Source organism: Mauremys mutica, chromosome 5 (assembly GCF_020497125.1).
Source record: "Mauremys mutica isolate MM-2020 ecotype Southern chromosome 5, ASM2049712v1, whole genome shotgun sequence".
Taxonomy (NCBI): Eukaryota; Metazoa; Chordata; order Testudines; family Geoemydidae; genus Mauremys; species Mauremys mutica.
Window position 1 is genome coordinate 88349208 of NC_059076.1, and position 14398 is coordinate 88363605.

At 44.9% G+C, this 14398-nt stretch overlaps 1 protein-coding gene across 2 annotated transcripts in view; it reads right to left on the minus strand.

The window, feature by feature from the left end:
* The window catches only part of MICU3 (mitochondrial calcium uptake family member 3), a 109353-nt gene that overhangs the window by 22050 nt on the left and 72905 nt on the right, over window positions 1-14398 (minus strand). For both annotated transcript variants that reach the window (XM_045018660.1, XM_045018661.1), the window contains exons 10-11: window positions 13816-13916; window positions 11527-11698 (exon numbers count right to left, since the gene is read on the minus strand). In XM_045018660.1, coding sequence (XP_044874595.1) covers window positions 11527-11698; window positions 13816-13916 — 273 coding nt within the window. The remainder of the gene's footprint in view (window positions 1-11526; window positions 11699-13815; window positions 13917-14398) is intronic.

Consider the following 14398-nt stretch of genomic DNA (forward strand, 5'->3'; position numbering starts at 1 on the left):
GTGGGGCCGGGCGGGCGGGGCCGGGTAGGGACCGGGCGGGCGGGGCCGGGGAGGGACCGGGTATGCGGGGCCGGGTGGGCGGGCGGCGAAGTGGAGCCGGGCGGAGGGGCGGGCGGCAAAGCGGGGACCGGCGAAGCGGAGCTGGGCGGGCAGGCGGCAGGCAAAGCGGGGACCAGGTATGCGGGGCCGGGCGGGGACCGGGTATGCGGGGCCGGGCTGGCGGGGCCGGGCAGGGACCAGGTATGCGGGGCCGGGCGGGCGGGCGGCGAAGCGGGGCCGGGCGGACGGGCGGGCGGCGAAGTGGGGACCAGGTATGCGGGGCCGGGCGGGGCCGGGCAGGGACCGGGTATGCGGGGCCGGGTGGGCAGGGACGGGCAGGGACCGGGTATGCGGGGGCGGGCGGGCGGCTGGGGACGCGGGGAGCGGGCGGCTGGGGAACCGCGCGGCTGGAGAGCCAGGGAGCGGGCGGCTGGGGACGCGGGGAGCCGGGCTCGAGATATTAGGGTTCGGCAAATCGACATAACGGATGAGAAACCCATAAGATAAAGAGGGAGTTTGGCGGTTCCACTTGTAAAACCTCGAGTTAATAGGATTGGCAAGTTAACCGAGGTCGAGATAAATGGGTTCGACTGTACTTAAATGTAAGCTCTGTGAGGCAAGGATCGTCTTTTTGTTCTGTGTTTGAGATGTCTTATAGGCAAGTCAAGGTGAGAAAAGGCCAGAGGAGCTGGGAAATGGAACTGTCTCCCCCTCTGGCTTCATGCCCACATGCCTACCTCCCATGAACCTGCTATGGTGTCAGTGGATATTTTGTATATATTTCTTCTATTTGTATTTATAGAAGGATCAGGTTAACATGTCCTAGAAATACCTGCAAACAGTTTGACTTTATGGAAATCATCATATTTGTAACAATAGAGGTCACTCTGTCAGACCTTAGCAGGCCCACCAATAACAGAAAGTGCCTACCTACTTAGCTGGGTAGGCACTTCTGGTGCAAGCCTTCATCTCTCTCTCACCTGTTCCTTCTCTACAGATGGAGAGGGCATTTGAAACTGAAGAGGATGGAGTGTGAAACATCTCATTAGCATTCCACAATAACCCTTCCTAAGAATAATGTCTCGTCTTTTGCCTAGCCTTGAGAATTGATGTAAATTATCATGTTGGATGGGTTCAGGACATCTACATATATCTGAATATGTGGGTGATTTAATCCACACTCGGCAACAGTTTTACTTCCCCAGTTCTATTCCTGTTTTAGATATACCTGGGAAAGCAGTTTATATCATCCTCTGGTCTTTTATCAGCCCATTCTTGCAACACATTAAGCACAGGTGGTCCCTCACACATGTAAGCAGTCCTAGTGAAACTGGCATTGGAATCAGGAAACTAGGTGCTATTCCTGGTTCTCTCTCAGACTTCCTGTGTACCTCATGGACAAGTCACAAACTTGTGGTGTATTAGTTTTCAGCATAACTTTGGTCAGGCTAAATTCATTAAACATGAATACAGTACTTTGTATTCATATAGCCCCTTCCCATCCAGATTCTCAAAGGATAATATTAATGTTGATGATGAGATTTGACTTCTTATCTCATGCCCTGGCCCTCATCAGGAATAAAGTACCCAATCATTTAACAAACCAAAAATCACAATGACAGGGTTGACCCAAAGGAGAAAGTGTTTTGACTTCTTTCCTAATTTCCTTACCCACTACAAATGAACAAACCCAGCCACACATCCACTATGGCCAAAGCTCATAAAAAGACAAATCTATACATCCCAAAACAATGGAGGATAAATTGCTGAGCTGAAACCTCTGTCCAACCACAGCTGTACATGTCTGCTATACAAGTTATGGTAACTGCTCAGAACTGGAATGATTTCTCTGCCTCCTATAAATTTCCCAACTTGTGGCTGCAGAGCTGCATTTTGCTTTTTTATTTTGGCTTCAGCAGTAGTCCAACCATTCTGCTGAATGGCTGTCTCACGAGAAAATATCATCTGAAAGTCACTCAGGTTTAAATACCCAAGCAGATCACAGAGGCTTTCAGATGGATTAAGCCTGAATAGTAAAATGCAATAAAATTACAATCTGGCTACTGTGCAACCTCACTGACAATTATTTTTCAGGTATTCTACTGTATTGAAGTTGGATTTTGTTTGGTTTTAAATTAAAGAAAAGATAATTGTATTTGTCAAGTCAAATCCCTCTTTCCCCAGTCCCTTAACCCTCTTACGAGGGAAAGGAGGGCTAACAACAGATCTCCCCAAATGTAAGTGGAAATGATTAAGGAATGAACGATGACATGCACTGTGAGAGTTATTACCGGGTAGTTCCCAGATGAGTTAATATAGTTGTGTGTATTTAAACTGCATCCCTCACATCTTGTCATTCTCTCTGTGTGGCCAGGATCACATAAAGTGCATGTACTCCACAATTTTTGCATTAATGCCAATAAAAATAAATAGTGTGATCTCTGCACAGTACAACTTTCACTGAAATCAACTGCAGTTCCAGATGCTCAGTATCTCTCAAGAGCAGGCCCACAACATTTGCTACAACAGCTCACCTTAAAGCTGGGGAAGGAAAAAGAGAGAGAGAGAGAAAGGAAAAAATTAAACTAACCTAAAAAAGGGAGGGGTCCTGGACATACAGAGTCGGATGTCTTTTTCTGTTCCTAAAATAATTTATTTGTAAAACTGAACATCTATAAAAGAGTAATAATCTAATTCTGCATATATTTTGACATGTGAAATGATCTAAATGGATTTCCCAGGTTCCGATTTAGTTTCCAGGTAAAAGTGAAAGCAAACATATTCATTTCACTGGGCAGATTATATTTTTAGCACAACAAAGAGGATTGTGACATGAATGTGGCAGTTAAAAAGACAAACTTCCTTTAAGCGCTGCTATTTGTAGTGTAATTAAAACTGCCAGTCTAAATGAATCAGTATTTGGCACCTAGTTAGAAAAAGTAGAACATCTTGTAAGCAGGCAGCATGCCAGCCAAATGTGTCAACATGAGTGTAGTCAGCCAAATGATCATCACATTGTTTTATGGTCTTCTGCATATAGAAAGTCACAAAAAGACTAACCGTGCCAATTGTGAATATAGCAGCATAACAGTCTGGAGCCATTTCTTTGAAAATGGAGTTCTTAGTTTTGCTTTACTGTTGGAGAATTTTATAATAATCAAACATTCTGTTTTTGCAATAGGGAAGACCTAATGTGTCTTATTTTTGCATTGTAATCAGTCATAAAGGTTAACATTTTTAAAAGGACCTAATGACTTAGACGCCCAAGTTCCATTTTCAAAAGTCTGCAGAGTATGTGAGCCCTATTCTAAGGAGTTACTTTAGCTACAGTTGCAAGTGTATATTTTCAGAATCACTAGTATGTAACTGTAGAAAACTGAGATGTAGCACAGCATATTGCATTTAGAATTATGGGAATTATATGAAGGGACACGGAATCCCTAAAACTAACATGTATGTAAGTTCTCATTTAGATGACAAAGCTTATTAGCCAGCAAAGAAAATTTATCAGGGACATGTGGGCTGACAAGGTAGTTTCCCTGGCTGATGGTTTTGTTATGGAGCACAGCCAAGAGAAAGAAGGGAGACTACTAAGTTAAAGACTTTTCCCACCCAAAACAGTGACATGGAGAAGTGAGATACTGAACTTCAATGAGTATTTCTTATGTATAAATCATTACAAATACAAATCTTTTCTTTTAAACTAAACTGTCACCTTAGACAGTTATATACATGTTTATCTCTATATCCATGATTGTGTGCCATTATTTTCCACTACCTATACACAAGCCTTCTCCCATACACATAAGGTTTGATTTCAACAACAAAATACATCTGGCTGCCACACAGCAAAGAAACCCCATAACATAGGGTATGGCTACACTGGCGAGTTGCAGCGCTGGTAGTTTGCAGCGCTGGTCGTCCAGCTGTGCAGGGCCAGCGCTGCAGTGTGGCCACACTGACAGCTACCAGCGCTGCAGTGTGGCCACATTGGCAGCATTTCCAGCACTGTACTGAGAGGTGCATTGTGGGCAGCTATCCCACAGAGCACCTCATCCCGTTTTGGCGCCGTTTTGGCACTGAGTATTGTGGGAAGGGGAAGGAAGTGTGTGGGTCATTCCGCTTCCTGTTCCAACGCCCCGTGGTGCATCGCTTCACTTCCCAGCAGTCACACTTTCGCCGTCCACGTTTCTTGCCATTGTGAGTGCAGCACGCTGTGAAATGGAGCCTGAGCTGCTGAGGAATTTGCTGCTGACTGTCGCCAGCACATCACGTTTGGCAGTTGAGCTATTCCTTCAGCTCCAAAGTGACAGTGAGGATTCCGATGATGATATGGATTTGCCTAAAGCGGGTGACATGAAATTGCTTGTGGCGGTAATGGAAATGCTCAGCACCGTGGAACGCCGCTTTTGGGCTCGTGAGACAAGCAGTGAGTGGTGGGATCACATTGTCATGGAAGTCTGGGATGACGAGCAGTGGCTGCAGAACTTTCGTATGAGAAAAGCCACTTTCATGGGACTGTGTGCTGAGCTCGCCCCCACCCTGCGGCGCAAGGACACAAGATTGAGAGCTGCCCTGATGGTGGAAAAGCGGGTGGCTATTGCAATCTGGAAGCTGGCAACTCCAGACAGCTACCGGTCGGTCGGGAACCAGTTTGGAGTGGGAAAGTCGACCGTTGGAATCGTGTTGATGCAAGTTTGCAGGGCCATTAATCGCATCCTGCTAAGGAGAACCGTGACTGGGGAACGTGCAGGACATTGTGGATGGCTTTGCAGAAATGGGTTTCCCTAACTGTGGAGGGGCAATAGATGGGACGCATATTCCTATTCTGGCACCACCCCACCTAGCCTATGAGTACATTAATCGCAAGGGGTATTTCTCTATGGTTCTCCAGGCGCTTGTGGATCACCATGGGCGTTTCACTGATATTTACACAGGCTGGCCTGGAAAAGTGCATGATGCACGCATCTTTCGGAACAGTGGCCTGTTCAGGAAGATGCAGGAAGGTACATTTTTCCCAGACCGAAAGATCACAGTAGGGGACGTTGAAATGCCCATTGTGATCCTTGGGGACCCCGCTTACCCATTAATGCCTTGGCTCATGAAACCTTATACAGGGAAACTGGACAGGAGCCAGGACCGTTTCAACTACAGGCTGAGCCGATGCCGAATGACTGTGGAGTGTGCTTTTGGCCGTTTAAAGGGGCGCTGGCGGGCGCTTTATGGGAAGCTAGACTTGGGGGAAAGCAGCATCCCTGCGGTTGTATCCGCGTGCTGTACCCTCCATAATATTTGTGAAGGGAAGGGTGAAACATTCAGCCAGGCATGGAACAACGAGGTGCAAGTCCTGGAGGCTGAATTTGCACAGCCAGACAGCAGGGCTACTAGAGACGCCCACCACAGGGCAACAAGGATTAGGGATGCCTTGAGGGAGGAATTTGAGGCAGAAAGCCAACAGTAATGTTTTTTTGCCTTGACCAGGAGTGACGTGCACTGGTTACAGTGCTTTTAAGTGCCTGTGTTTTCCTTGATGTTTGTTGCCTGTGTTTTCATTGGGTTTTGTTATCTTTCACTTTATGCAGTAATAAAAACTGTTTCATAATCAAAGAAATCATTTATTTAAAAAAAAGGAAGTACACGGGCAGGGGGGTTGGTTGTTGAACTGTACATTCATAGTTTTGCATATGTACTGCCAGGAGTGCTGTGCACCTCAGGATTGTACTGTTGCATGGTGATGGGGGTTGAGTGCAGAGGGTAAGGGTCGTAGTTCTCTGGGCTCATAGGTGACCGTACAGGTGTCGGGGGCAGCTGGTGATGGTGTAGGTAAGAACCTGGATGCTGGGGAACGGGACTTGGAGCTGACATTGGTGCATAGGGGAAAGAGGTTTGGGAGGGTGGGGGTTTTGCACGGTAGTGCTCTGCCTGCATTGCTACCAGTGACTGCATACAGTCTGTTTGGCGCGCAATGAGGTTTATAAGCTGCCTCGTGGTTTTCTTCTGCGTCAACGCCTTTCTCCTGCTTTCTGTTTCCCTCCAGTGCTGCATCTTTTCTCTCCATTTCTGCGCATTTTTATTCTCTGCTGCACACTGGTTCATAACTGCCTTGACCAAATCTTCTTTGCTTCTGTTCGGTTTCCTTCTCAGGTTCTGAAGCTTTCTTTCAGTCACTGATAAGACCGGCCCAGGACTACTCAAGGTCACTATAAAAATACAGCAAATGATACATTTTAAGAGAGCTTGCATTGTGTATAATCTGAAGTAAAAGTCTCACACAAGCATTCCTCAGACATTTCAGCAACTGCTAGAGAATTCACAGCCTCCCAGAAATGGTAATGGTAATTAACCCTGGGGTTCCTGCCTGCCGCGGTATGCTCGGGCAGGGGGCTTCAAGCTTCATGGCTACACTGCCTGTTTTTGGGCTTTGTTAAAGGCAGCACTGCCATGTCCCTCAGGAATTAACCCTGGGGTTCCTGCCTGCCGCGGTCTGCTCGAGCAGGGTGCTTCTTGCTTCATGGCTAGACTGCCTGTTTTTGGGCTTTGTTAAAGGCAGCACTGCCATGTCCCTCAGGAATTAACCCTGGGGTTCCTGCCTGCTGCGGTATGCTTGGGCAGGGGGCTTCTTGCTTCATGGCTAGACTGCCTGTTTTTGGGCTTTGTTAAACGCAGCACTGCCATGTCCCTCAGGAATTAACCCTGGGGTTCCTGCCTGCCGCGGTATGCTTGGGCAGGGGGCTTCTTGCTTCATGGCTAGACTGCCTGTTTTTGGGCTTTGTTAAACACAGCACTGCCATGTCCCTCAGGAATTAAGCCTGGGGTTCCTGCCTGCCGCGGTATGCAGTTGGGGAAACCAGCACTGAAACACTCCCTCCATTTCCCACAGGAGTTAATACTTGAAGATATCTCCCTTCTGCGGGTTACCAAAGAAGCAAGGGAGGGTCTCCTACAACAATGCGGATTCCGCCCGGGTCCTTATGCAGCGTGCCTCTGTGCAAGCATGGTTCCCCCACCCCTCCTGGAACAGTGGCGCAGACGCGTTAGCCTGAATGGGACAGGGACCACAATGGCTCTCCCTTTAAACTTGGTCACGCGAATTGCCTATGCTCTTGCAGAAACTTTTGAAGAGATTACAGAGGCAGATTACTGCGACGTGATAGACCACATCAATGGGATATTCCATGTCTAGGCATGCAGGCATGCAGCCATACCATCCCCCCTCCTCTCCCAAAACCTTTGCATTGCAATAAAAGCTGCTTACCTGGGACCTGCTCCTGTGATTCTTCTGCACCAAGTTCCAGGGGCTGCGACTGGCTAGCTTCCTCCTGGCTTGAGAAGAGCTCCTGACTGCATGCCTCCTCCGGGGTGTCTTCCCCCACCACAGTAGCCTCACTGTCTGCCTCCCCCTCCCCCTCCTCTACCGGCTCTGAACTGTCCATCGTGGTCCTTGGATTTACAGAGGGGTCACCCCCATAAATCGCATCCAGCTCCTAAAACCGGCAGGTCGTGGGGGCACTGCCGGATCTGCGGTTCCCCTCACGTGCTTTGCAATAGGCACTCCGGAGCTCCTTTACTTTGACCCTGCACTGCAGCGCGTCACGCTCATGGCCCCTTTCCAGCATGGCTCTCGATACCTGGGCAAAGGTATCATAATTCTTACGGCTAGAGCGCAGCTGTGCCTGCACAGATTCCTCCCCCCAAACACTGATGAGGTCCATCAGCTCGCCATTGCTCCATGCTGGGGCTCGTTTGCCACGTGGAGGCATGGTCACCTGTAAAGATTCACTGATTGCATTCCATACCTGGCTGAGCAAACAGGAAGGGGATTTTTAAAATTCCCGGGGCATTTAAAGGGCGGGTCACCTGAGGCCAGGGAAGTAGAGTCTGACCTGATGAGCAGAGTGGCTGAACAGGCATTCTGGGATACATCCTTATACCCTGGAGGACAATCACAGCGCTGGTGTGTGGCCACACTTGATGACCAGCGCTGCAGAACCAGCGCTGGAATCCTTATTCCCCATGCCGAGTGAGGTGTACGGCCAGCGCTGCAGCCAGGGAGTTGCAGCGCTGGAAGTGCCTTGCAGGTGTGGCCACTTACTAATTGCAGCGCTGGTGGAGGCTTTCCAGCGCTGCAAATCGCCAGTGTAGCCATACCCATAGTGAAGCAAAAACCATTTACATGGCATTGCAAAGGCTTTCAAATAGTGAAAGCCATATCCACTTTTTGGCTCATATTTAAATCTGGGCCCCCAAAGGACTAGTTTGTACCCCGAGTAAGGGGCAGTGAGTAGTTGCATTGCCCTAGGAGACCAGAGAATAAACTGTTTCTTGGAAAATAACAATTTCTTCTCTGCTCCCCCTTGATCTGGGTGTCCCTGCCAGCAGGTATATGGGATCTTGGGGAGCAATTACCACACGGGTGGGGTGCAAAATAAACTTTATTAAGAAAATACAAAAACAGGGAAAATTCAATAGTGAGGGGTATGGGGTTGTTAAGGTAGACAATTGGGGAGGGGTTTCTTTTTGGTAAACAGTAAGGGGGTTTCAATAGTGGGGTACAACACAGTAGGATACAATACAGTGGGTAATCAGTTAACACTGAGGTATAAATGTAACAGGTAGCTAGCGATTTCTATGTAAAAAGGTGTGTCACAGCAGCATATAACCAACTAACAGTTATGGATAAAATGTGTTAAATAACAAACAATTTCAGGTAAAAATGTGTCACAGTGGTGTAAATGTAGAATGTGAGGGGTATCAGAAAGGAAGAAAGTAACCAATGGGGTTTTATGCTAGAGATTTAAACTTAGTGAGACAGAGCAAACAGGCTGCAAGCTTAAGCAGCAGAGAGAGTGTAACAAGGTAGAAAGACACAGAGAAGCTGGGGGGTGGTGTTTGCAGTGGGAAGACAGACAATTACAATTATACAGAACACAGCAAAATCTTATCTATGAGCTAACTTAACCAAGACTACACAAATTAAAACACAATGCAACAATTCTCTAAGCCTAACTTACAAAGTATAATGCTAAACTTAACTTAATGGGTGCACTTTATGCTAAGGATAGTTCCAGAGGGCTGAGTGGTGTGTGTCCAGGACACAGCTCCAAAGAGGGGGGGGGGGGGTGACTGCAGCAGTGGATAGAGCTGAAAACAGTCCAAGGCAAAGCCCACAGGAGCAGAACTTAGCAGCAGCACAAACTTATTTTCAGTGGCAGAGTGCCACGGGGTTTAAGAGAGAGGTTTTAAAACACAGACCAAGGTTTAACTTGAGTCTGTGTGCTGGGGAGACAGAGCCAGCAGCTAAAATAATAAAATAAAAGTATAGAAAGTTTCACAGAGGGATTCTTACCATCCCCCAAGGCAGCAGCAGAGGCAGAAACAGCAAGCACATCAGAAGGCTCGGTACAGTCTTGATAATCAGGAGATCTCTCAGGCAGCAATTCGTTCTTCGTGGGGGGGGGGTTCAAAAACGGGGGTACGCTCAAAAATAAAACGAGAGCGGAGAAAGGACCCCCAGAACCCCTGGTTGATCAGACCAGGCAGCAATGCAAGAACCTTTCTGAAGTCTGTTAAAAAAATGTCTGTTTATAAAGGCAAACCCTGGCAGCTTCCCGCCAGTAACTCTGATTGGCTCCCCCTCTTACAGGTAGGAGAGAAGGCAGAGAAAAAAAAACTGCAGGCAGCCACCAAGACATGTTTGGACTAGTCCTGAGCCCAGAGGTATGACTCATGCCCAGGATCTTAAAAACACAATAGGTCTTGCAGCTCTGGACAGAGCCTACCCTACACCAAGCCCAGGTTTTAACAAGGTGATAACAGGACTAACCCTTTGAACAGGGCAGTGGTCCCACTTAGCACAAGTGGCCATCCCTTTGAGAAGGGCAATGGCTTTTGTTAAACAACTTAAGGGGCCCTCCCTTTGAGAAGGGCAGAGACCCTGGTAAACAACTTAACAGCCAGGGAGGGGCGGCCACAGAGGAGAACAAGAACAAAATGGAGTAAGGGGACAGCTTTAAGAAACAAAATGGAGCTGTAACAGACACTGGGGAGTGAGTGAATTTCTTCACCCCTTTTTATGAAGCAGATTGTTCCTCCTGTGCCATGTACCAAGTCAGCTACTCTGGCGGGCAAGTGGGTGAGTGTGCAGAGCAAGGACTCCTCATCCTTTCCACCCCAGGGAATAAGAGTGAGATTGGGAGGAGTAACAGATGAGTAACCTTACTTCCTTGTACAGCTGAGTAAGGGTTGTGACATCTCACCCAGAACAATTGCTGTGTCTCACATAAACTATAACAACATTCATAGAATCACAGAATATCAGGGTTGGAAGGGACCTCAGGAGGTCATCTAGTCCCCCCCCCCCGCTCAAAGCAGGACTAATCCCCAGACAGATTTTTGCCCCAGATCCCTAAATGGCCCTCTCAAGGATTGAACTCACAACCCTGGGTTTAGCAGGCCAATGCTCAAACCACTCATTTTTGTAAGCTTACTTAAGGCACCTGTTATAAATATAACTCCAGCTTTACACTCAGCATTTTGTTTTAATTTTAATTTTTTAAATGTCCTAGCTATTTTATGATATTTTAATGGTTTGTTTTTTCAGACTAATGAATTAAGGTCATTGCCAAAGCATATTTAGTGCTTTTAGTTCCACAAGCGGAACTGTCAATACTATCAAAATGTGTAGCCATTTTAAACAAAGTCAGTCTGTTTGCAAGGACATATTAACCTGATCCTTCTATAAACACAAGTAGAAGAAATATATCCAAAACATCCCATGCTCTAAGGGATACTTGTAACACAAGCTCTATTGATTTGCACTGATGCATTCTGCTACCACTAGATTTTTCTATTGCTCAGATACACTACTGAGAACACATTTGCTGCTAAATAATGAAGGATTAACTACCTAATGTTCTTTATTGTTCTTAGTTCACAAATTCTTTGAAAATATCTCTTCAGCCACTGATAAGAAACACTCACTCATCAATGGCTATCTACAAATGACCCACTATTAAGACTATTATAGAACTAGATAAAGAGTGTCAATATTGTTTTTGAAAAGGTGATATTCAGGTGTAGCAAAGAGAAAAAGTCAGAAAAAATGTGATTTTTCACTAAAGCTGAAAAGCCTCAATATCAGGAAATTTCATTTCCTTACAGCACTAGCATATTGTTATTTAAACTGAAGATTTAATATAGTCTTAAGCCACTGTCTTTAAACACCTCAAAAATAATTACTGGATAATTCCCCTGACATGGTTCCTTGTTATTTAACTCTACACATTTTACAAATTAAATACTGTGTCATTCAGTGTGGATTTTGTAAAACAGAAGATGCAAAGTAGATGATCAAAGATACTTAAGGTGAAATCCTGGTGCCACTGAAGTCAATGACAAAACTCCCATTGACTTCAATGACACTAGGATTCATCCTTAGGATTTTGGGGTTTTATCTGCTGTCCATCACTGTAGTATCTGAGCACCTACCTTTTCTTCAGGGATTCTGCAACGTACATTTTCCAGGTAACTTGATGTATTTTCCACATTTGTGTATCTCAAAAGAATATGAGCAAAGTCTTCTTCACTGATGGTGTTCATCCCGTTAGAATAGGAAAGGAATTCTATTTCTAGAACTTCGGTTTGTAGGTTATCCATAAATCTAAAGCACAAATATAATACATATGGAACAAAAGTACTTTGCATTTCTACAACTCCTTTCATCCAGAGATCTCAAAGCACGTCACAAACTCAGTTATTAAACCTCACAAAACCCCTTTTTAGGTAGGTAAGCACATAAAAAGTAAGCACTGGTAGTACTGGTGTAGAAGCAGAAGCCAAACTTTCTATTTTTTTGAATCTGGCAGAAACATATTTTTTCTTAGTTTGATAAATGGTGCAATTTTTCTCTGGCACAACTATACTTAGTAATGTTCTTTTAAGTGCCATTAGAATCAGTTTTCACCTACACTCGTAATAGGTAATAATTATGGTACCTGTTGTAACAATTTGGAGAATCTGTCTGTACAGATTCTCTCTGAAATTGTAAATCCTGAGAATGTATCTTTACCAGACTACAGGCTCCATTCGGAATATGGGGTTCTTCATTGTTGTCCTGCTACCTCCATGTTGGACTGAAATTCCAACAAGGTAGTGATACAGGGTTGACAACAGAAGGCTGTTAAATCTGGATGGCCAGCCACTGAAATTTAATTGCTCCAGAGAAAAACTGGATCCCTACCAGGAGAAATGGTTTATTAGGGGAGAGGTCACCTAACAATGAAGTCACTCGGTAAGGGTCTTGGATCACCTGTGGAGGCTGATTCAGGAGTCACCTGACAGAAGGACTGGCAAGTTATAACTGGCGGAACTTAATCTATTTGCGCTCTTTCTCTCTCTGGCCATTTTTCACCATCTTAAATACGTGCTAAACTACTGTAAGGAACTAATAAGGCAGGAGGAGTGGGGACCCTGCTTCTCTGAACACAGATGTTCCCCCTAAGAAAGAGTGAGCTAGAGTGAGGGGAAATGAGTGTAAGATTTATTATTTCTTGTACGGATCTTTGTATTTCTTGTCTGATTAAATAAAGAACAAGTGTTAGAACTTGCTCAAAGTCTGCCTGTCTGTTGTTATACGCTATACTTACTACGTCACCAGAAAGAATTAACCTGTAACCCTGAAGGCTCACCCCCTTGGTGGGATTCTGGAGACCATGTGTGTCAGGCACAGGCACTGACTTTTGTTTTTGCCAGAGGGTGCCTTCTGGTTTCACTGTGCGCTGTGTACGTGCTCTTGCCATCTACTGGTGCCTTGTGGATGCTGTGCACCCCTCTTTTTTTTTTTTTTTTTTTTTTGGTGGGTGCTTGAGCCCTGGAGCACCCACGGAATCAGTGTCTATGCCATGTGTTTAAGCTCCTGGAGTATCTTGGGGGTCAGTGCTGGACCTGGGGGCCTAGGCAGGTGGACTGAGGGTTTCCATCAAGGGGTAACCGACAGAGTCAATATTCAGGAAATGTACCAGAGACACCAAGGGAAGCAACAGTACTTCAGCCTGCTAAAATCCAGGGAAGCTTAAAATATCCAGATATCCAGATGGTTGGATTCCCTCACAGCAATCTAGTTTGTGAGAGGTCATAAGGGGGCAGGCAACTGGATCTGTGAAAACCTGTGTGGTATCTTTTGGCAATTTTTTACTTTTAAATTATAACCACTGTATGTCCATAGCAGAAGAGATAGATGTGAAGACAAAATCTCTGACCCAAAGAGGTTACAATCTAAACAGAAAATGTAACAAGCAGGAAGAGGGGAAGGAGACAAAAAACACAATTTAAGTGCTGCATCTCCTGCTGCCCAGTACACGATGACACAGGAGTGGGCATTAATTCCATACTGAGGAGAGGCAAGACTACAACCTACTGGACCACAAACACTACTTTCTATAGCGCAGTATTTCTTGGAGTCAACATATGTAACTAATGACCTCCTCTAATTGATTAGCTTACAAAATCTGATGATAACAGAGGAATGTTTATTTGGCCTTTATTAAAACCAAACCAAAACAACCTAACAAATTTTGAATTCTGCGTATTGTCTTAAAACTTTCTTCATCCTTGTTTTAAATCTTTTCAGCAGAAAAGATAAAGCTAAAGAAATGTCTGATTAAAAAAAAAGATGCTTATAAAGAGTTATCTTCTTTAACTAGATGTATTATGTATATATTATTTACTAACAGATATGGAGGGCTTTGTTTATATAGAAAGAATAAAATCAAAGCTCACCTATAAAAATCGTCAAAGTTTAGCTCAGCCTTTCCCTTCTTGCCAAAAAAATGCACAAGCAGTGTGGTATCAGATAGCAAACTTGAGATGTCATCTGCACGCTTAAAAACCATTAGAATAAGACAATTAGTTAAGGCTCTAATTGTTTTACAAAAGCTTTATCAAATAAATCACTTTATAGTCAGTATTTAGAGGGGAAAAAAGAGAAATGCATTATGCAGCAAATACTTAAGATATGAATTCATGCATCCTATGTTTATAATGTTAGAAAGGTAATTATAGTATTCAAATCAGTGATGTTATTTTAGTTATCATACACTTTCCATATAAAACATTCACTTGTTAATTGCAATTAGAACAAGATCACACACACAAAAAAACCCCCAACGAGTTAGTGGAAAATATCATGAGGAAAAAGGCATGAAAAATAAAACCAGAAACTTTAGGGAAAAATGGACTAGAAAGTAAGGTAGGACCATATATATGTATTTATATGAAGAAATATATGAGTTTTCCCAAGCTGCACTTTCCGTAGATGCAATTTTGCAATTACATGAAAATAAAACACTGCTATGAGTGTGTG